The sequence below is a fragment of the Eurosta solidaginis genome, chromosome 1 (assembly GCF_040869045.1).
Source record: "Eurosta solidaginis isolate ZX-2024a chromosome 1, ASM4086904v1, whole genome shotgun sequence".
In the NCBI taxonomy this organism is placed as follows: domain Eukaryota; kingdom Metazoa; phylum Arthropoda; class Insecta; order Diptera; family Tephritidae; genus Eurosta; species Eurosta solidaginis.
The window spans coordinates 122,731,186-122,755,978 of NC_090319.1; the positions used below are offsets into that span (position 1 = coordinate 122,731,186).

General features: G+C 39.2%; 1 protein-coding gene across 12 annotated transcripts in view; it reads left to right on the plus strand.

Moving 5' to 3' along the window:
• The window catches only part of tacc (transforming acidic coiled-coil protein), a 593,942-nt gene that overhangs the window by 275,739 nt on the left and 293,410 nt on the right, over nucleotides 1-24,793 (plus strand). For all 12 annotated transcript variants that reach the window (XM_067759783.1, XM_067759785.1, XM_067759788.1 and 9 more), the window contains one exon: nucleotides 17,575-19,584. In XM_067759783.1, coding sequence (XP_067615884.1) covers nucleotides 17,575-19,584 — 2,010 coding nt within the window. The remainder of the gene's footprint in view (nucleotides 1-17,574; nucleotides 19,585-24,793) is intronic.

A 24,793-nucleotide genomic window follows, 5' to 3' on the forward strand; every position in this document is an offset into this window, starting at 1 on the left:
GATTGCTCGCTGGAACAGCTGGGCGATTTAGTTGTAACTGCTCCATACAACCTTTTAACGCTTCTCTCAATTTTGTCCTCGAGTTGTAAAATTTTTGCATCCTGCTCTTCTAGTTTCGCAAAGAGCTGCGATGATACCTGTTCCGAAATTTGTGCCGACATTTCAGATATACTTGGCTCTTGCGCTTCCAGTTGAGATGTCATATATGTCTTCTGTTCTTCCAATTGTGCTTCAATCTTCGGTGTTACGCGTGTCTCCTGCGATTCCAGTTGAGATGACATATTTGTGATGACATTTCTGTTATGCGTATTTCCTGGGTTTCCATTTTTGTCAATATCTGTGATAACAAAGCCAATGTGGAATTAATCTCGGCGCTTGCGACTGGATTCGGACTTCGGTTCTTCTCTTCCAATTTTGTTAATATCTCTTCCCCATCAGGATGGAAGACATACTCGTCCACATTAATTCCTTCCGACTCCATAACCTCTCGTATCCGTGCTTCAAGTTCGGTCTTATTGTCGGTTGTATTCAATCCACGTTTCTCCAATTCCTTTTTTAGTTGCTGGATCTTCAATTCACTTAACTTCGTCATGTCCAAGTTGTATTCGAAATCTTCGGAATTTATTCAACATTCCCACTTCTGACCCCAATCGTTACGACTTCTGGGGATTTCCTGAGAATTATGCACCTTCTACTAACGTTCGAATCGCTGCACTGTCGAATGAATAAGTCCAATATTCCGCATTGTAAACTGGTCTTTATTTAGACTAATTTGAGGGCAGTACTTCACAATTATACTTCACAACTACTAGCGTGTTTAAATCAAACTGGTTAATCATTCCTCAGCTGGCGCTGCTTTTATACTCTCTGTTGCCTCGTCCGCATATTTCTACTAAGGTCTAGACGTTTCGCCTTCTAGAACTGTTGTATCTCCTGCTTGGTAATTGAGCTATATGCGTGTGTATGTGTGAGTAACAACTTCGGCTGATGACTACATGTGTGAGAGTGAGTTATCTCTTCGTCGCCTTCTATGTATGTGTATAAATGATGGTTGATGTGTTCATGTACACAAGTGAAGCTTGCTTTAATATTTTTGTTGTTGTGCCTTTATTTACTAACAGCTTAGTGATTCTAAAATTCGCCACACCATTAATCTACGCCTAGCTTTCGTACCAGGATGTGTGATTCCATGTAATGTATCAAAAATTTTTTCCGCAACTTTTTTGGTACAAATGGTCTAGGATTTTCTCCTGAAACTTCACACCATATGCTTAAACTTAACAAAGGAATTTCTATCAATTTAAGATTTCGGAAATTTTGACCAGATATCAATTCTTTAAGTTCGTTATCTTGCTGTTGCACTCTTTGTAAAACTTTAAAATTTAGATCAGCATTTTTGATTGCATCTACCTCAAAAGCGCGTGACAGTGTCAGCTATCTTTTCCTTTAATGTACTGAATATCGTTAGTGAATTGTGCAATGAGTTCAAGGCGTCTCGTTTGCATAGGGCTGCGTTCTGTTTTCGAAGCAAAAGTTAATGGTTTGTGGTCCGTGTAAATCGTAAATTGTCGTCCTTCTAAAAGGTATGTAAAAGGCTTGATATTTAAATAAGTGGCTTATAACTCTCGATCGAATGCACTATACTTCGTCTCTGACGGAGAAAGCTTTTTCAAATAAAAACCTAATGGCTCAGATGGACCATTAAAGTGTTGTTGTATGACGCCACCAATTGCCGTGTTAGATGCATCAACATTTAAAGAAAGTTTTGCATCTTTATTAAAGTGATTTAATAATACCTTAGATGCAAACTTTTCGATAATACATTCAAAGCTTTTAGTTGATGTGTCGTCCTATATTAACGTTTTATCGTTTTTTTTTTTTTGTTCTATTAATTAAATCAAATATTATATTCGTGTACTCAGCAAGATTTGGAACTAATACCTATGGTAATAGTTTACCATTCCTATAAATTCTTGTGCCTGTTTAAAAGTTTTCGGACGTTCAAAATTGCGTATGGCTGCTTTTTTCTCATCGTGTGGCCTAATTCCAGAACTAGAAATAATGTGCCCTATAAAGTCAATATTGTTAACACCAAATATACATTTATTAGGTTTAATATTTAACCCATATTCGGATAGTCGTTCGAAAAGTACACTTAGATGTGTTAAATGTTCCTCCTCATTTTCACTCGCAATAAGTAAGTCATCAGTGTATACAAATACGAAAATGAGACCGTTAACAATCTCGTTAATAAACCTCTGGAAGGTTTGTGATGAATTTCTTAATCCAAAAGGCATACGTAAAATCTCAAGCATACCATTTCAATTTTAGAAAATATATTTTTGTTTCGAAGATTCATATTGAAATCGTGTATATGAGGTAAAGGGTAACGATCAGGTACTGTAATAAAATTCAATCTACGGAAATCACCACAAGGTCACCAGTCGTTAACATCTTTTTTGATACTAAATGCAATGAAGATGCTACTGAGGAATTTGAGGATCTACAAATTCCAGTTTTTAATAAAAAATTGAATTCGGTTTTTGGCCACTTTAAACTTAATTGGAGCCTAGCGCCTGGGCTTAGAAAAAGGAAGGTTTCCTTCAGTAACAAGTCTGTGGACCGTAGTATGCTTAACTGGTTTCTAGTAATCTGGCTCAGCTATCAATGATGGACAATTTTTTAATAGTTTTGTATATTTGTTATCTACTGAGAAAATGTTCGGAAGAGGAACATTACAAAAAGAAGAGGCGGTGTTGACTGAAAGGCTCGTGAACGGGTCAACTAAACGTTTGTTTCTTATATCGATTAGTAGACCATATTTAGACAAAAAATCAGCTCCTATGATTGGTTTCGCGATATCGGCTATCAAAAACGTAAATGGTAATTCACACCTTAATCCTAAGTTAATATTCAAAAGTTGTTTACCATATGTAGAAATAGTTGTACCATTAGCCGCTGTCAAAATAATATCAGATTTCCTTTTACTTATAAATTTTGAAACTGGAAGTACCGAAATGTCTGCACAACTGTCAATTAGAAATTTTAATCTATTATCCTTGTCAAATATAAATAAGCGACGAGTTGAAACTTCTAAATTTCCGTTGTTCGTCGCTGCAACAACGGAAGAATTTAGTTTGTTGAATTATTAGTTTTTGAAAGGCACATGGGTGTTCACATTTTCTAGCCTTGTTCCCGAATTTATAATGATGTTTACAGAGCCAGTTAGGATCCACACGAAATTGGATCTATTTCTGTAACGACTTCTAAAACGATTCCTACTTATGGAACGAGACCTTGAATAATTTTGATTAATTTCTTTCTTAATTTCTGATAATTCTAAAGAAAATTTTTCAAAATTTTTGCATATAAGACTAGTTTGAACCAAATTAGATATTAATATATTTTCGCTTTTTGAATTTTGAAAATTATTAACAGAAGCGATTTCGTTTTTATTGATAACCTCCCAAGCATTATCAGCTAATTTCATTAATTCGGTCATATCACTAGAATTTGAACTAGCTAAAATTACATTCAAATTCTTTGGCAGTGTTCTCACCCAAAGTTTCTTAAGAACTTCTTGGCTGAAGTTAGTACCAGAGAGCAATACCAAAGACCGATAATACTCAGATGGTTTACGATCTCCCATCTCAGAATCTGATAAAATCTGGTCAAATTTGGCGTTCTCCCTCAAAGAATGTCGTTCAATTAAAATTTTCTTTAATGCAGAGAATTTATTATTTTCAAGAGGGTTCTGAATGAAGTCTAAAATTGTCATAATAATGACATCCTGTGGAACTGCAGTAATTACATACTCATATTTGGTTATTTCCTGACTAATAGTTGTCCTGTTAAATTGCTTTTCAGCGTGGATGAACCACGCTTCAGGACAATTTGTCCAAAACTGGGGCAATTTCAACGAAGTGGCAAAAATTTCATTGTTATTTTGATTCTCATAAGGATTTACAAGATCATTTTGAAGATTAATAATAATAATAATAATAAACCCAACGGATTAATACCCTCCAAAGCCCGCCCAACCGACACGAGGGGCGCATCCGCATGACGCACGGATTTGTTTTTGTTTTTGCCGAGTTGTTGATAGGCGGAGGTTTGTTAAGCGTCGAGATCTAAAACTGCTCAGCTACAGAATAAAAATCATCAGCTGAGTATTATATACACAACAGTAGAAAATTATACATATAGTAAATTGTTAAATAAGTTAAGGATTTAGCATATAAAGATTTTTATTTTTTATTTTTATTTTGTTACGAGTTAAGATAGGATAGGACAGTTTTCCTTATAGTAAAAAGTGAATCCGTTATATCAAATGAATTCGAATGAGAGTTAAAATCATAACACAAACACCGGAAAGGTTCATTTAATTCGAAGTTAGTTCTACACTGCCTCAAAAGAAGAGGTTTGTAATGTCTTGACGCTCGTGGTGGGATATTGAAGTTTACTTCGTTCAAAAGAAAGGGGCTAGAAATTAGTCCATTCAGTAGTTTAGCCATAAATAATACTCCTAGCATTTCTCTACGGCTAGCGAGAGTTGGAAGATTGATAAGCCTTAACCGACTAGTATAAGGTGGAAGATTATATGCAGAGTCCCAATGAAAATTCCTTAAAGAAAAAAGTAAAAATTGCTTCTGTATTGACTCAAGCCTATCTGCATGAACTTGATATCGCGGATTTCAGACTACTGATCCGTATTCTAGTATCGGCCTAACCAATGTGGTAAAAAGGGCTTTGGTTACATAAGGGTCACTAAATTCTCTAGACCATCTCTTCACGAATGATAGAACACCTCTAGCCTTATTGGCAGTAGTCATAATATGAAGGTTGAAACTAAGTTTAGCATCCATCGTAACTCCCAAGTCAACAAAATAATTTACTGATGCAAGACAAAAATTATCAATTACGTAAGAGGCTGCTGGCAAAGATCTCCGAGAGAAGCACATGAACTTACATTTATTGATGTTCAGCGGCATTGAATTCGCGTTGCACCAAGCAACTAAGCAGTTTAAATCCGCTTGAAGCAATGGACGTTCTTCAATAGACTCATAAGACCTAAAAAGTTTTACATCATCAGCATACATTAAAATTTTGGAATATTTTATTATGGTACAAATATCATTAATAAATAGCAAGAACAGAATTGGACCGAGATGACTGCCCTGTGGGACGCCAGAGGGAACATTAATGACCTCTGAAAGAGTATTTTTAAAAATTACTTGTTGCGTTCTACCGCAGAGATAAGAAGATATCCCCTGAGTGAGACCTGTTTGGAAACCAAGTCGATCCAGCTTGTGGATAAGCAATGAATGGGAAACTTTGTCAAATGCTTTACTGAAATCAGTGTAAATAACATCGGTGTGAAGATTTTCTCTAAATCCATTGGAAACATGCGTTGTGAATTCAAGTAGGTTGGTAATGGTAGATTTGCCTCTACAGAATCCATGTTGCGAGTTTGCAATCAATGCAGAAATGGAAAATGTTAGCTGATTAGTAACAATGGCTTCAAACACCTTTGGGATGGCAGACAATTTTGCAATTCCTCGATAATTTTCTACACATGACCTACTGCCGTTTTTATGGAGGGGTATTAGAAAAGATTCCTTCCAAGCAAAAGGAAAAACTCCATGTTTTAGGGACATGTTGAATAAATCAGTTAGGGGCAGATAAATGTGTTCTGCACATCTTTTGAGAAAACATGTGGGAATTAGATCAGGACCGTATTTATAAGATTCCTTCAAAGAAGTTAAATATGTAAGAACCTCTTCTGGAGATATTGATGGAATATTAATTGCGTTAAGTGAATCAAGTTCATACGGGTATTCACTAGACAAAGAAATTAATTCAGCGGAATAGTTAAATTTGAAAAATTGTGCAAATAAATTAGCAATAACTTGATCGTCGCTAGAGAAATCATCACGGTATTTCATACCAGAAGGAAAGCCTTTAACCCTACGTTTAGAGTTCACGAAATTATAGAAAGCTTTCGGATTGCAAGTTATTTTCTTTTTCATGGCACAGAGATAGGTATTGTAACACTTTTTATTTAATTCAAAATATTTATGACGCAATATAGAGTACTTCAAGTAGACGGAGTGTGACCCCGTCTTCTTGTACAGCTTGAAGGAACGCGTTTTTTTGTTTTTTAAAGATTTCAGTTCTTTGGTGTACCATATTTGGACTAGTTCAGTGAAAACACGTTTACGCTTAGGTACATGTCTGTCCAGAATAGCGTGAATGACGGCGTTGAAGTCAGAAACGTTTTTGTCAATATCTGCACCGTATTTGGGACATACTATTGTAGATAAAATTTGGTTGAGTTTATTAAAATTAGCCTTCGCGAATTCGAATCTAAAACTAGGATCTTGTAAGTCAATAAGTGAATCATTTCTATTATGTGTTGATGTATGTCTGTCGTGTAGTGGTTTATGACACATACATATTTAATGAAAGTTAAAAAGAAAATATATCCCTGAAAAAGGAGTTAATAATTTTAAAATATTCTCAGAAAATTAAATTAATATTCTACTTAAATATTATTAATATAAAAATAGACCAATATTTATTATGCACTATTTGATGTTTAATAATGAGATGCGTTGAAGATATGCGTATGGACCGTAATTTCAATTGGATGATCGCTTGTTTGTATTCAATTTTAATTTCTTATTGTTATGTTACAACTTTACTCACTGCGTCACCAATAGAGCGATGAGATATGTGCAATGGCTTTTGTTGATGACTTTTGTTGTAATGGCTTTAAAATGGAAGATTCGAACCATTTTGACCAATGAGTTTGAATGTCGTCATAAAACATTATTACTGCTGCTCCTCGTCTCCACTAAACTGATTATACATACGTCACTAACAAATGAAGATGCTAGCTCTATTCTCAAGAACAAGGAAGAGTTTGTGCATGTCGAACATTTAGGGAAGTTGGTGAGGGCATTAAAGTTGAATAGTGATTGATTTCAGTACGAACGGGTTACAAAGTAATCGATTTCTTTCAACGTGTAGCCGCACTAACCTTTGAGATCGCATGTAAAGATACAATTATAGACCGTCATTTAATAAAATATACAGCACAATTCTAAATAGTTTTTCCTTATGAGATTTTGCTGATCTTTATATATTTTTATGTAAGAACGGAGACTTCCGTTATTTAAGCGCCAAAGAATGTGGTATATTTTTAGAATAACTAATTTAGCACTTTCAAGAAAATTTTGTATTATGCTTTTAAACGTTGCTTTTATTTTGCACAACACTATTCAATATTTGGTTTTTAAAATTGTTGTTTTGCCTCATTTTAGGCGCACTAATAAATTACTTAAAAAAATAATATTTCGATAAATAAATAAAATGTAAGGCGCGATAACCTCCGAAGAGATCTGAGGCCGAGCTTCTCTTCCAATTTGCGACGTGGTCCTCTTGATTTTCCCTACAAATTGGCCGGACGGGACCTAAATGTTTTATGCCGACTTCGAACGGCATCTGCAAGGCCGATGAGTTTTCACTGCGAGCTTTTCATGACAGAAATACACTCGGCGCGCTTGCCAAACACTGCCGAGGGGCGACCCCGCTTAGACAAATTTTCTGCTAATTGAAAAACCTTATTTCTAAAATTTTGATGTTGCTTTACCCGGGGTTCACACCCATTACTAATACCCTACAACGTTTTCTACGTTTAAATCGCCGGGCCCAGATGGTATATTCCCGGCCATGCTACAAGTTTCAAGTAGAGCTGTCGTGGAATGGCTTAAAATAATATTCGATGGGTGCATAAAACTGAATGGTGTACCGCACTCTTGGAGAACTGCTCGTGTAGCTTTCCTACCAAAGGCGGGGAAGATCGGTCACGTGTATCCCAAAGGCTACAGACCCATTAGCCTAGATAGATGTAATATAATAATAGATGTATACATAGAGTCCAACGTGGATGAAAAGCTGCTCTCCACAACACAACATGCGTACACCAAAGGTAAGTCGATAGACACCACATTACATAGGGTGGTAATAAGCATAGGGAACGCCCTGCAATATAAGGAATATGCTCTAGGAGTCTTCTTGGACATTGCCGGGGCTTTCAACAATGTTTCTAAATGGGTAATTATTGATGGTCTTAATTACATTAAAGTACATCCAGCCTTAACCAGATGGATCGGTTGCATGTTAAATTGCAGGAAGATTACATAACAATGGGGATTGTACGAGGCCACGAAATCAGTGGACATGGGAACGCCGCAGGGAGGGATGCTATCACCTCTGCTGTGGATGCTGGTCCTCAACCAATTGCTCAGGCGATTCGATGAGGGACCCGTAAAACTTACGGCTTACGCAGATGACGTTGCAATTGTCATAAGTGGAAAGTGCCTTCCAACGATTAGCTCTTTGATGGATCGGGCGCTTCGGTATATTCATCCCTGGGCATCTAATGTCGGGTTGAAAGCCAACGCGGAGAAGACGGATATGGCCTTGTTTACAAAGAGGTACAAGGTCCCAAATTGGACCAGGTCTAAGTTAGGAGGGGTGACCCTACAGGAGAAATCTTGCAACCTGTGCAAAATATCTAGGAATCATCATAGACAGTAAGCTGTTAAGGAAGCTCAACGTGGAGGAGAGGGTGAAGAAGGCCTCAACGGCACTGTATGCATGTTTAAGAATGCTGGGTGTACGTGGGATTTGTCGCCCTCTCTTTCTCATTGGGTTTTACAGCGGTTTTAAACCCTATTCTATACTATGCAGTTCTTGTTTGATGGAAAGCCACACAAAAAACAACCTACCTAAAAAAATTAGAGGGGTATTAGAGTATGCAGACTATCAATGCTTAGCATTACGGGAGCCCTGAAAGCAACCCCAATGGCTGCACTGTATGCCATTCTGCACATTCCACCTGTAGACCTGGTAGCAAATAACATAGCGTTAACAACTGCAACCCGCTTCCCAAGGCAGTCGGTTCTATGTACCGGAGCGACTCGGGATTTTTCCCGACCAAGGACTGTCATTTCAGTGTAACCCCATTTAATTTGTTGCGTCCCTCCCACAAATTGTCATCCTCCCAGCAGCTCCTTGAAGCGGCACTGCTCCATATTCTCTTGCTCCGGGAAGGTATCGAATCCAATCCGGGTCTGTCTCCTGACCCCGGTCCTGAGAAATGGTTTTGCTGCATCTGCCGGAAAAGAATCTTTTTAGGACGGTCATACTCTGTTCAGTGTGTCTCGTGTAAGGGATGGTTGCATCGGACAGGTTGTTCTGGGCTTGATCCCAAAACCCGACGTCCACGTAACTTTTATAAATCTTTTGTGTCTCCTTGCTGTTCACGTCCAAGGGCGTCCCGTAGTCTACGCCTTAGCGCTGCGTCCTGGCCTTCCTCAACCCAGGCGTAGTCACCCGTCACTTACCCCCACAGTGGCGACTTCTCCCCCTATGCACTTCAGAATTCTGCAGTTAAACTGTAATGGACTAACTGGGAAGATCACGGAGATAGTCGATTTCATGAAGCGGCACAACATCCGCATTGCTGCGATTCAAGAGACTAAACTCACAGCAAGATCTGCACTGCAAACCTGTTCTGGGTATAATGATCGCATGGGCGGAAATGGAGGCGGCCTCGCGTTTATCATACACCACTCTGTGCAATATCATATATTTGATCCTGGCATCAACCGCAGGGACAGTGTCTTAGAACGTCAAGGCATATCTGCCCGGTCAGGCGATGCAAACCTAGAAATCATCAACATCCCTCCTGCCACCTGTTGCCCCAGTGGATACCGCCCTAATATTAGCGCCTTACTCACTGGCAACAATCGCATTATCTTAGGCGACTTTAATGCCCATCACGATCTATGGCATTCAAACTTGCGGGCGGACAGTAGGGGTGAGATCTTGGCGGATCAAATAGAAGAAACGACGTTCTGCACAATAAACGGAGACGTCCCCACACGTATGGTAGGGCTGTCACAGTTCGCCGGATATCTCAATCGTGAGCGCAGAAGTCGTAAACTGCGTCAACTGGCAGCCGATGGTAACACTGGTATCCGACCACCTGCCTATACTTATTTCGGTCGAGCGTACCGCCGACTTCATCGTTACAGAAAAACGCACTTTCATAAACTTTAAAAAAGGAAAGTGGGACGAATACAAATCTTTTACAGACAACCTCTTTGCTGCCCTCCCTATCCCGACTGATGCCCGCCAAGGGGAGCGTGCTTTCCGCAAGGTCATTGAATCCGCCTCGGCACGTTTCATTCCCGCCGGGACAATTCCCGAAATTCGGTCCCACTTCCCGGCGGAGGCCGCAAATTTAGCGAGAGAACGTGATCTTATAAAACAGCTCGACCCAGGCGACCCCCAAATAAGGGATATAAACCAACGCATCAGATTGCTTGTGGATGAACACAAGCGGGCGAAATGGGAGGAGCACCTAAGAGGTTGTAACCTCTCTGCCGGTGTGGGTAAACTTTGGTCCACCGTAAAGTCCCTATCGAATCTGTCTAAGCACAATGACAAAGTTCCCATCGCCTTCGGCGATAAAGTGCTGTCGGATTCGAAAAAATGCGCGAGCGCTTTCTGCCGTCAATATGTAATGAATTCTACGGTCGACAAAGATAGACGGAGGGCCAACAGATACGCACATAAACATAAATTCAGCGCGTCACCAATTACCATCACCGCCAGAGAGGTTGAAGATGCCATTGGTCACGCTAAACCATCCAAAGCAGTGGGCCCAGACGGCATAGCCATGCCGATGCTTAAAAGCCTAGGGAAAGAGGGTTTCAAATACTTAGCGCATGTCTTCAACCTGTCTCTTTCCACCTTTGTCATACCCGAAAAATGGAAAATGGCCAAGGTGGTCCCGCTACTAAAGCCTGGGAAACCAGCTAACATAGGAGAGTCGTATCGTCCGATATCTCTCCTATCGCCAGTAGCAAAGGCGCTTGAAGCCATTTTGCTCCCCTACTTCCAAGCAAATTTGCAGCTAGCCTTTCATCAGCATGGCTTCAGAAAACTCCATAGCACCACCACCGCGCTAAATGCCATCAGCACCCAGATAAATTGCGTTTTAAATCAAAACCCCCACCATAGAACAGTACTCGTCGCGCTAGACCTATCAAAAGCTTTTGATACGGTCAACCATGGCACGTTACTGCAAGACCTGGAAGGGTCTACCCTTCCCCCATGCCTTAAAAGGTGGACCGCAAATTATCTGGGTGGTCGGCAGGCATCGGTGCAATTTAGAAACGAAACATCAAAACCAAGAAGAATTAAACCAGGGGTGCCACAGGGTCCTATCCCCACTTTTGTTTAATTTCTGCATATCTGAGCTACCTTTACCACCAGAAGGAGTCACTATCGTTTCATACCCCGATGACTGCACAATAATTACCACAGGCCCAGGCCCACAGATCGATGAGCTCTGCAACAGAATTAACGACTACCTCCCTGATCTCTCCAGTTTTTTCGCCTCGCGAAACCTGGCATTATCACCGACTAAATCTTCCGCGACTTGATTTACAACATGGACGTCCCAAATGTCGACCATTTTGAACGTCCACGTCGATGGCACTACGCTACCGACTGTCCTGCACCCCAAAATCTTGGGTGTGACGTTTAATCAGGATCTGCATTGTGGTGAGCACGCAGCCGCAATTGTTCCAAAAATCCAGAGCCGTAATAAAATCCTCAAATCCCTTGCTGGCAGTACCTGAGGAAAAGATAAAGAAACGCTCATTACTACATACAAAGCAATTTACGTGCTACGCGTCACCCATATGGTCGCCAAGCCTAAAAATTACCCACTGGAAGAAGCTACAGGTCTGCCAAAATACTGCTCTCAGAATCGCCACGGGCTGTCTTCTTATGTCCCCAGACACCATCTACATAATGAGGCGGGAATACTCCCCATCAGGGAGAGAAATGAGATGCTAACCAAACAGTAACTGTTGAATACCCAGAAACCTGGGCATCCAAACAGACGTCTGATTTATGAGCCAACACCGCATAGGGGCTTTAGGAGTCATCTCCGTAAGCATTTTGAGGAAGTACGGCACCTGAGAACCCAGCCGTATGAAGCAAAAAAACACAAGCAGGTCCTTGGTGAACTCCACAAACAGGCATCGCACCTTTATGTCAGGAATTTCCCGGTGAATCCAGTACTCAAAGAAAATTACCAAAAACTTGTGGAAGTGGAACGCATACTCCCCAGGGAAACGCGTGTCACTCTTGCTCAACTTCGTTCTGGATACTGTACAGGTTAAACTCTTACCTATCCAGAATACAAAATGTATGCCACGCTTGCAATGTGTCCCCACATGACACCAACCATCTCTTTAATTGTAATGTGGAACCAACGCCTCTAACACCCCTTTCATTATGGTCCACGCCTGTTGAAACAGCAAGTTTCCTTGGACTCCCGTTAGAGGATATTGATGACAATTTGTGATTGTTCGCGGCTGTTAGGTGGGGCGACAACAACAACAACAACTGCAACCATGCTCAGTGCCTCGGGGCAGCTTGAGCGCCGACCATACGGCCATAGTAGTATTGCGTCATCAATTACGGGACGAACAGACTACCTGATTCCCTATCTGCGCTTCGAAGGATATCTCAAGGTCTGCCGTATACTGTGCTGATCCGGAAATAAACAGATCGTGCAGGCTGCCGGATTACTGTAGCGTTTTCCAAGCGGAAATATTTATTTATTTATTTACTTATATAGTAATTTGATCAGTTACAAATTACAAAAGTAGTCTAGTACAAAAATATACTTACAGACTACGTAGAGATAAACAAATGTAATACAAAATACAAAATAATAAAATATAATATAATTATGTATGAGCAATTACAGCTTTAAAAATAGGTTTAGATAATGAAAAGTCGATTTCTAAAGAATTTGAGCGAAGATTAAATTCTGTTTATGTCCGCGAAATGAGAGCATTAGAAGCATAGACGGTCCAAATAAACCCCGTATAAAACATGTTGCTATTGCTAAGCGGCCTGTTTGGTATATGGAATCGAATACCCTCGAGGAGAGATGTCGCATCGATTGAACCATTGATAATGTCGAAAACAAAAGTCATTGACAGCAAGGTTCTTCTAGATTCTAGAGACTGAAGGTTGATGAGTGCACATCTGGCTTCGTAGGAAGGAATCGGGTCAGAAAAATTCAAAGAACGCAGTGCAAAACGAACAAAGCTTTTTTGCACACTTTCGAGCCTCTTGATATGACACTCATGATAGGGTCGCCAAAGGAAACAGGCATATTCCAACTTGGAGCGAACAAGTGAGGTGAACAGTATCTTAAGGGTATAAGGATCCGTAAAATTTGAGCTAAAACGTCGGATAAAAGCAAGAAGAGAATAGGCCTTAGCAATTGTAGAATTTAAATGTATCGAGAACGAAAACTTAGAGGGGAAAACTACCCCAAGATCTTTCAGTTCTGTAAGAGTAGAGAGGCGGGAACCGCAAATGGTATAAGATGTGAATATGGGATAACGAGATTTAGAAAATGTTACGTGAAAACATTTACTTACGTTTAGCGGTAGATTGTTTGAATTACACCAGGCAGCGACATTGTCCAAATCGGATTGTAACTTATCTGAATCTTACAAGTTTGAAATGGTAGAGAAAACCTTGAAATCATCAGCATATAGCAGAAAGTTTGATTGTTTAAAACAGACCGAAATGTCATTTATAAAAATTATAAATAGTAATGGTCCAAGAATGCCACCTTGAGGTACGCCCGAGGTGGCAACAAACGAGATCGAACGCGCATTTTCTAACACAACGACACAGTTCCGCTGGACAAGATACGATTTTAGCCAAGAAAGAAAAATTTAGTGGAAGCCTACACTGGCCAGTTTTGAGATCAATATTGAATGGCTGATTTTATCAAACGCTTTAGAAAAATCAGTATATACTGCATCGACTTGAGGGCGACTGTTAAAGGGTGATAGGCAGAACTCAGAGGAAATCGACAGGTTCGTCACAGTAGATCTGCCAGACACAAAACTGTGCTGATTCTCTATGATTAGATGCCTAACGGCAAAATACATTTTCTGTTTGACAATATACTCGAAAGAGTTTAGAAATGGTAGACAATTTGGCAATGGGCCTATAGTTAGCAACATTGTTTTTGTTACCATGTTTGAAAACAAGGGTGATGAGGGTCATCTTCCACGCATTCAAAAACTCGCCGCACTCGAGAGATTTGTTAAAAATTAGCAGGAATGGGGTGGCCAAAGCCAAACAGTTTTTAAAAAGATAAGACGATAAGCCGTCAATATCTGTCTGGGTAGACAATTTTATATTTTGAATCCCATTAACAATATCGTCTAGCGACAGAGTCAGGGCGCCGAAGTTAATAGAATTATCTACTAATGAGAGGAAAACCGTTGGGAGATCAAGCTCTGCCACGAAGTTGGCGCGAAAGAAGCCTGCGAATAAATTAGCCGCCGCAAAAGGTTCAGAAGCTCGCTCCGTATTGTAAAAGACTGATGAAGGAATAGACGAGCAAAGTTGTTTAGCCTTAACATAGTTCCAGAAAGCCTTGGGGTTTACTTTGATGTCAGATTCATAGTTGCTAACAAAATACCTGTGGAGCCTCTTGCCTAACGCTTTGAATTTATTGGAGTAAAAAAGGTATTTACGTTTATGAGCCAACAATTTGGTAGATTTGAACTTTTTAAAATACTTACTCCTCAGATTCTTTAGTCGCTTTAGTTTCTTAGTATACCATGGAATTTTATAACAACTCTTTTTCTTCCGCGGAATATTATTAACACAGATTTGAATCACGGTATTTTTAAAAACATTAAAACTCTCAGAAAGATCATAACCCAGAAAAAGAGCTTCCCAATCAATCAAGGAGACCTCCTGAAAAATTAAATCAAAATTGGCACGTCTAAAAGAAAAACCAAGAGACTCATTATCGGCAGTGATGCTGTCGAAAATTTAAAACTCTATGGCAAGCGTAAGCGGTATGTGGTGTATACCAGAGCTAGATACTGGATCCAGACATTCAGCCACCATCCAGTTAATATTATCACTAATGAAGACAAGATCTAACATTCTAGATAACTGATTGGAGAAGCTATTTATCTGGGATAGATTGAAATTTAAGTAATTATCAATAAGATACACATCAGAGGTACTGGAAACATTCGTAGGAATTAGATTTGAACTATTTTTGACACATGACCATACAATGTTAGGCAAATTACAAGTCGCCTAAAATACAGAAGTGATCATCAACATGGTTGCGAACTATGCCAATAATGTTATCAACATGTGATATATAGAGATGATCCGGATTTGCAGGAGGAATGTAGGATGCGCAGATAAAGATTTTAGAAGTGCCCTGAACAGAGACACAGAGCTGATCAAGTAGTGAATTCTTATCACTGAAATCCAGTAACGATGACCGGAGATGACGGCGCACAGCGATCAGAACACCACCACCACGTGAGAGACCAGTTTTAGAGTAGTCCCGGTCTTTGCGATACACATTGTATAGGTTGCAGTCGAAAAATTTACCATCATAAAAATCAGACTTGAGCCAAGTTTCGACGATAACGAAAGCATCGTAATCAGAATGTGAGCTCATGTTAAAAAGCATGCTAGTTATTAAGGAGCTTACTGTAGTGTTTAGATAGCACTCGTACTTTGAAAGCAACTCTGACCAAAGTGTTGACATCGGCATCTCTCTTAAAGCAACCAATCTTATCAGCATCGATAAGAGCATGTTCAGAGATGTATTTAATAATATGCTCTTCCGTGACAGAGGGCTTAAAAGAGGATATGTGAATCCATTTGAATTTGACAAAAACATCCAACTCAGCATTATTATTGCTCCCCCTCACAACTGCATGTGACTTCTCCCTTGCAGATTTACCCGCATTTGTTGGTTGTGCAGGCGCAGCAGTAGACTCATTAGGCGCAATAGGATAGTTAACAGCGCCAGCAGCAGCAGCGAAAGAGCGAGTGCCAGCAGAAAGCGGCAAGTCAATGTTTGTGTCATTGTGACGATTGCTAAGACAAGCTTTGGCATCTGAGAGCACATTAGACAGAGAGCCAGCACCATTAGGTACAGCATCCGCTATAGTTGTTGTCAAAAGTGCTGTCTCACTGTTATTTTTATTGTTATTGTCACTCGCATTTAAAGAAGGTGATGAACACGGCTTATCATTGTCACCTGAATTCACTCGCTTATGCACTGGCTGATGTGATTTGTTTTGTGCTTTATTTTGCATTGTTTCGCCTTTTTTTTAGTTTTTTGATTTACTTCAAGTACTCTGACCTTTGTCTTTGAGCGCGTACGGATTTCATTTCTCTCATCGCCCACCTCATCCGTAAGACTCTCTCCAGGCATTAGCAAGTCAAGAAAAATTTGTAGCTCACCAACACTTTTTAGCGCTTTGTGTATTTTAGAGCGCGAAAACATAGCAACACACTTGTTTGTCACATGTAAACATAATATTGTTATTGTTATTAATAAAATTAATTGCACTTTCGGATAAATTTGGCCACTTTATATGAATTTTTGAGTGACAAACACCACAAAATAGAAAATCGCCCGGTGAGCACCGATCACTGCATATAGAGCATTTTCCCATTATAGAAACGACAGGTGTAAGAATTTAAGTAGAAAAACACCAAGACAAGACCAACGAGCAACGAAAAACACGTATGTTCAGATCAACTGTTGATTATGCTATGAAATATTAGCCGTAACCAAAGCAATAGAAACACTGGAAGAGAATAGCTTAAGTTGCAACCGCGTTAACTTTTATATTGACAGTCAAGCAGCAATTAAGGTAATAATCTCGCATTGCACAGCATCTAAATGCGTGTTAGAGTGTAAGCAGTCTCTGGAGAGAATCGGGACGGGGAGCAGCATACATCTATATTGGGTCCCTGGGCATATGGGAATGTAAAAGCAGATGAACCAGCTAAAAAGGGCACATTCCTTGAAGTTTGCTCCGTAGACGTCCCAATTAAACTGGGCAAGATTAAGAGAAGGCGAGGTGTACATGATCGACCAAGCGGGAAAGGCGTGGGTTCAAGCGCGGGGCTGTAAAGTGTCGAAAATTAGGTGTAGGTCTTACAACCTTAGACTAACAAAGTTGCTTCTATCATTAAAAAGAGAGGACTGTAGACTCATGACGGGTATTCTGGCTGGGCACTGCCTTCTGGCGGCACATGCCTTTAAATTAGGCTTGGTCAGTGATAGCAGATGTAGGAAGTGCGGTTTGGAGGAGGAAACGATCGAGCACGTTCTATGCTCGTGCCCTGCGCTCGCCAGGCTAAGACTCCAGCTATTAGGAGTGATACTGCTGTCAGATCCAGAAGCAGCAAGTCGCTTAAGTCCTAGGAAGCTTCTAGTATTTGTCAAGAGGATGGAGTTATTTTATAACATAGGTCCTGGTTTTTGATAGGGTTTTTCATATTGGTCGTTAAAACAAACTTCTGGTAACACTACGGACTCATTCAGTCTATATTAGGTCCTCATGGACCGGCCAGTTCAACCTAACCTAATACTTCTTTTCTATCTTTTTTTAGAGTCAAGCACCACACCAAGACCATATTTACAAGTAAACGCTGAGTCGGATACTACTACCTCATCCGATAATGAAATCTTTGCAGAATGCCAATCGAATTTAGTTGTGGTTGCCAATAGTGATTATGCATTTACAGCTGAAGATGGTAGTATTGAGAACTACGAAATTGAGTCATACTTTAGCGCTGCTAATTCAAGGAATACAACACTCACAAATTTGGGCGCAGATCCTTTGAGTTTAACAGTAAATAAAACTGAAGAACGAAATGGAATTGAGCAGGACGATATGCAGGGATTGCTATCAGCTATCAGCGAATATGACGGGTTGGCACAACAAAGAATTCACCTTTCGGATGTCACTTATGAAGAAGAGCCAATGGATATTGATATCAGTTTCGACGAATCAAATGATCATTTGGAAGCTCAATACAGTAACATACCTTTAATGAAGGAGATGGGCCTACCATCACAAGTCGTACAAAAAATACCTAGTAGCAAAGAAATCCAATTTAAGCAAAAGGATTCGAAAGATGCAATGGCTGCTCCAAATAATGTAGAATCTAGTGTGACAGTCTCAGCTAATGTAGATGTTGATACTAAGATGCGATTAAATAAAAACATTGAAATATCTACGTCAACATCGCCAATAACAAATGGTGTGCTGGGGTACTCGGTCAGTAGTAGTAATGAGACCGCATCGGAAATAACGAATTCTGCAAATACTAGCGTAAATACCGTCGAAGAGAAGGAAATAAAAAATTGTAAAATCGAGGACAATAGAGGTTTGGCTGAATGTCATACTGCATTGAATGTCACTATTGAAGTGAATACTTCAAGTGCCTGCTGCCCTTCTCCAAATTTTCCTGTTAAGCATAAAGAAAGCTCGCCGAAACAGTTTCCAAGATCACCTATTGCTGATGCTCCGAAGAAAATTGTATATTTGGAAAAATCTGAATATACTGACCGGATTGAAATCGAACGTAAATCGTCGGTAGAAAGTAAACCGGAGCAAGCTTTGCCTAACTCACGAAAAACGTTTAGTGTGGATCCACAGCAGACTCTAGTCGCACAGTCTGATAAAAGTACATCAAACTTTGTAAATGCAATTGATTTTAAAACTAATACTCACAAAGACGATACCTCGTTCATAAAAGGCAATCATGAAGTTAAGCTAAATGCTGCATTAAATGCAAACTTTAATGCAAATGTGTATTTTCCGAAAAGCCCAAAATTTCAAGACAGTACAAATGAGAGTCTTCCCTTCACTACAGTGGCCCCTGTTGGCGAAGATATCAAGAACATCAGTTCACCAAGTCCTAGAAATGAAAGTGATAGTAGGTGCGATTTGAATACTTCGAATATTGAAAGATATAATGAAATAAAGCCGAAAATATCGCTTGAAGAAAAAAGGCGTACTTTTAATATACTCGCACCTCTTGAAGTACCTGAGCTGTCAAATAGTACAGAGATGAATGTGCCCATTAATTTAGATGGCATGTCTTCTGCTCTTTCGACGATTACTGACAGTAATGGGAGCACAAAATCATCACAGGATCCGGTGGAATCGTCGAAAACAACAGTAGTTAACTCCCCGCCAATATCCATAATGGAAAATTGCCCTAAAAATATGTCATCGCTCAGTGTTGAAGCAGAAATTGAGCTTGTAACGGCAAGGGATCATAACCTTGATGTGAATAATGTTGCTTTTAAGGTTCCACACCCACCGTCACCAGCATCATCTACAACATCAACACTCATACCTATTATACAGAAACGGCAGTCTATACATGAATACAAATATAAGGACAGTGCTATGGAAATTTTATCCGCAAAAGAGCAAACAAAGCGTGATTCTAGTGATGAGAAAGATGTATCTGCAGAAAGTGTTACACCCTCCCCATTGGAAGAGCTACCATCATCAACTTGTAGCTTTGGCAATGTTCGTAACGACACAGCCGTGAATAAAGATCACCAGATGTTCGTGAATGAAGAGTTCCATAGCGGAAATTATTGTGAGTTAAAATCTTTTATTTTGACATTAAATAAACATAATTTTCCTTTTATTTTTTACCGACCCCTCGGCAAAGTTTTGACCTTAAGAAAGCTTATAATTCAAACAGCAATAATGCAGCATTTGGTTTTGATTTGTTTGTATCATTCGTTCCACTAATCTTTAATCAGTCTACTGCCTTCGACTTTTGTAGTCTTTATCGACTCTCCTCAACCAGCACTCGCTTACTGCTAAACCCCTTATCAAAGCTGAAGTTATCTGTTTGTTCGTATACCGCATAATCCTTCTTTGCATGTTGATCTTGATCCGATGGTCAACTAAGAAGTCAATTCTCGATATGACTGCATCAACAATCTCTGCCACTATGAAATAGTATGGAACCCTACCTTCCCAATTACGACGTCACATGTCACTTCTCCCTGTAATTAATTCTACTCGCCAGTGAGGGTACGCAATCTTGCTTATTGTAATGGCCTTACTCTCACGTTGACCTTTTCTACAGGCAGTAAACACTTGTAGCCACTAGGGTCGAGGTCGCAATGGCATGCAATGTCACCTGGCTTCCTGCATTTAAAGCATTTGGTTACTCTGTCACTCCTGTTGTGATCCTTCGAGTTCTTCCAATATTATATCCACGCAATCTGGCATTTCTACTAGCACATGGGCTTTGAATGCTGGCTTACACAAATCGCGCCTGTTTCCTAAATTAGGGCATGTGATATAGTTAGTATGTCGGTTTTGGGATTGCGTATGTAGCCCGGTTTGTATCGACGTGCCGAACTCCATTTGTGAAGGTTTGAATTTGAACTCCCTCAATGTATTCCAGGAGTTCGACCGCATTTGCAAGATGTGCTAAAATTTCGATGTCCGCCGCGAACTCCTGTAATGTTTCATTTGCCTTTTGGAAGTGGTTTTGCAATTCTATTTGGTACTAGCTTTACCCGGCGTATGTTGTAACGCTCGAGATCGAATGAATGTTGCGTTATTTTTCCTGTTTTGTTTGTTGATAATTTAGTTTATTGTTCTGTAAATTGAATTGAATTTTGTGCGCAAATTTGGTGAAATTTTCGTTTAAAACATTTTATTATTGTAATAAGATACAACGCATGTGGGTACACAATATTTTTGGTTTTTTCGTTCGGTGCAAAGATAAACAAATTTTTTGGCGTCCCAAATCTAGAGCAAGCAACATGTAGCTGTCCATGGGAAAAGCACGGACTCTGAATTTAATTCTGCAACAGTAAGCGGTTGTCTTTGTGCTTTGTTTATTGTAATTGCAAAAGCAAGGCGTACGGGAAACTGTAAGCGCTTAAAATAGAATGGCAAATCTGTAGGAATCATTGGGATCCGTGGTATGAGCACATCTTCACCTTTGCTTTTACCGCTGATGATTATTGCTTCTATTACATTCGGCATTAATTTCTTAACGCAAAGTCTGGTTCTTTTGCACAATTTTGGTGGGTCTAAATTCCGAAGAAGCATGATTGGTGAGCCAATTTTCAAAGTAAATATATGCGCAGGCAGTATAGGTGGTTCTATAGAGTTTAGAAATTCTATTGGATAATTCACAATTTGATCTTCATCTGTAACTGTCGATCGATTTATATTTCGTCACTTCACCAGGAATTTGGTTTTGAATGCGATCACTGATTTTGTTAACATCATCATTTTTGGGAGCTAACCCAGCCAGCATTTTTTGAAAATTTTGATCAAAAAATATTCAAATATCATACCCCAAGATGATTAAAAACGTTCAAATTTAAAAGCATTTTTTGTTCGAAAATTACCGTAACGTCGGGAGAAAAATGTACCATAAATGTGATTATTCTTGAATAATCATTTATGATTCGTATTTCGAAACGCTTTGATATCATTGTAAAATTGAGCTTTAATTGTTTTAGAGTAATATTTGACTACTTTTCAGAGTCATTTGTTGATCATATTCGTGAACATATTTCAATCGTTTTGGTTGAGATTTTTGAATAATTTTTGAATGCGATTATAATGCATTTATTCTTCATATCTCATTCAAAATAGGATATTACATAATAATCTTATTTCATCAGGGAAGAAAGCATGCGGAAGTGAGCTATTTGAACCACAGGTCACTCGCAAACAAACTTGACCTATATACACCTGCGACAACAACATCCAACATCAGGTATGATCGTCAATATCTTAAAATACGATACGGCAAGGGGATGTTGAAGACATATCCAGGTACATATGTCAAGAGAGTTTCACTTACCTGGTCAAATAGCTCACAACTTTTGTATTGTCCAACTATTATGTATTTTCTGGCAAGCCGAAGGTGGAGAAATGGTTGGGGAAATCTTCGGGCACAAGCAGCATTTGCATTACATTGTCTTGAAGAATGTCTTAATAATAAAAATTTTATATATGTATGTACATATTTTTTCTGAACTTCATGATTGAAAAAATGTGTGTATGTGAAAAAAAAAACATTTTCAATGAAAAGTAAAGTTTTAAAAAGTATAAAACTCTTTATTCAGTCAACAAATATAGTCAGAAAACATTCAGAAAGCTGATTGAAAAATGATTATAAATTTTTGATCACCTAAAGTAAACAGATTTGATTCAAAAATGATTCCAAAATGTGATTGAAAAACTATATTCAGTTTTTGATCATCAAAGGTAAGCATATTTGATTATTTTTTTGTTGATTTTTATGAAATATTAAAATTTAATCATAAAAGGACTTCAAAAATGATTCCAAAAGTGATCGAAAAATGCTTTTCAGTTTTTGATCATCAAAAGTATTCATATTTGATTATTTCTTTTGTTCAATTGTATGATAACTCATTATTTAGTCAGGAAGAGTAATCAAATTGTATTTATATGTAGGGAGTGTATGTATGAGTGGGAAGATTGCTCGTTCGCATAGCCAAAAAAAAAACTATTAAATTTAAAATTCTTAATTCTGAAATATGAAAAACATACAGCCAAAATTTGATGATTGAAGTGTGGGAAATACGTTTCCGTAGGGAACACACACACAGAATTTGATTTTTATAGAAGACTAGCAGACCCGGCAGACGTTGTTCTGCCCTAAATTTGATCTATCTGCATACATCTTAATAAGCGTTTTCCGTCTAACTCTGCCTCCCCCCTCTTATATTTTTCTTAATCCTTTAATTCACTCCTCCCTCCGCCTTTTTCGATTCATCTATCTCTATTTCGTCTCACTCTATCTCTTTCTCAGTCTCCTTCTCCTTCCCTCTTTTCTCTTCTCTCAAGTTCTTCTCATTCTTCTTCATCCCTTATTGCCAGTCCCAGAGGGTGGTATGTATTTTGTTCCAGTCCTATTCCGAGTCTCAGCCCCAGTCCTAGTCCTAATCCCAGTCCCAGTCCGTTTCTGGTCTAGTTCCCGCAAAAAAGGATCGTAAATACAAATACAGGCAAATTAATACACCAAATTTCAGCAAATCGAATAGGACGTACATATGTATATAGGTATGTGGGTGTTATTAATCCTTGTCTTTATTTCGGCTTCGCATGCTTATTAATCAGTTTTGCCAGGTCGATGCGAATAAATCGAATATGACAATGGAAATTACTTTAAAGCTCCCAGCAACAGCTTTCATTTGATATCCATGGCCTATATCTCAAGACCCTAGTCACCCAACGATATAAAAATTACTCTGTACTAAAGCACACATCAACGGCTTTCATTTGATATCCATATTACACCCACATTGTAGGGGTGCCCGGGTCCACGTTTTGGCCTATATCTCGAGACACTAGTCACCAATAGGTATAAAAACTACCCTGTACTAAAGCACTCATCAAAAGCTTTCATTTGATATCCATATTGTATAAACACTTTCTAGGGGTGCCCGGGTCCACGTTTTGGCTTATATCTCGAGACCCTAGTCACCAATAGGTATTAAAACTACCCTGTACTAAAGCACTCATCAACAGCTTTCATTTGATATCCATATTGTATAAACACATTCTAGGGGTGCCCGGGTCCACGTTTTGGCCAATATCTCGATACCCTAGTCACCAATAGGTATGAAAACTACCCTGTACTAAAGCACTCATCAACAGCTTTCATTTGGTATCCATATTGTATAAACACATTCTAGGGTGCCCAGGTCCACGTTTTGGCCTATATCTCTAGACCCTAGTCACCAATAGGTATGAAAACTACCCGGTACTAAAGCACTCATCAACAGCTTTCATTTGATACCCATATTGTATAAACACATTCTAGGGGTGCCCGGGTCCACGTTTTGGACTATATCTCCAAACCCTAGTCATCCAGGGGTAAAAAAAAACCCAGTATCAAAGTACTCATCAACAGCTTCCATTTGAAACACTTCCTGGAGTTACCCGGGTCCACGTTTTGGCCTACATCTCGAGACCCTAGTCACCCGGTATCAAAGTACTCATTATACAAACCTTCCCCGTAGAAAAATACATATATATACCAATTTTCATAATAATCGGTCCAGTAGTTTTTGAGTTAATCGATGACATACATGCAAACATTAATTTTTATATACATAGATGTAGATAGACTGAAGCTAACAATTTTTTTTAACGGTGGGTGGCAGTTTACTAAACGTCCAAAAGGAGTAATAGCCAAACTCAACAATGCAGTCAAACTTTAGGTGTTAAAATAACCTAAATTTGTACGGCAGCCATAGTTCTGCAAAATCCCATTTGTAGGGAAGGTGCCAGGCCCCTTTTTCCCAATTTCACATTTAACTGGTAGTGTTAGGACAACGTCATATAGCTCCTTACCAATTTTCATTATCCTACCATTATTACATCCAGAGGTATGCAGTATGATATATTCCATTTATATGGGAGGTGCCACGCCCCCTTTTTCCCAATTCCACATTTTCTTGGTGGCGTTAGGGATTGACCTCATATAACTCCTTACTGAATTTCAATATTCTGGCATGTATACCTTCAGAGTTATGCAGTATCAAAGGTTCCATTTGTATGGGAGGGTCCACGCACCTTTTATATATCGAAATTATTTTTAGCCTAAAGCCTTCGTGTTGATCGAAGGAACCTATAGCCAAAATTTGGTGATGATTGAAGTGTGGGGAATACGTTTCCATAGCGAGCACACACACACACAGAGAATTTGATTTTTATATATATGTGACCCGGCCTATGAAAAGGTAAAGGTGGCTTATGGCTAAAAAAAAACAGCTGTTAAAGATAAACAATGC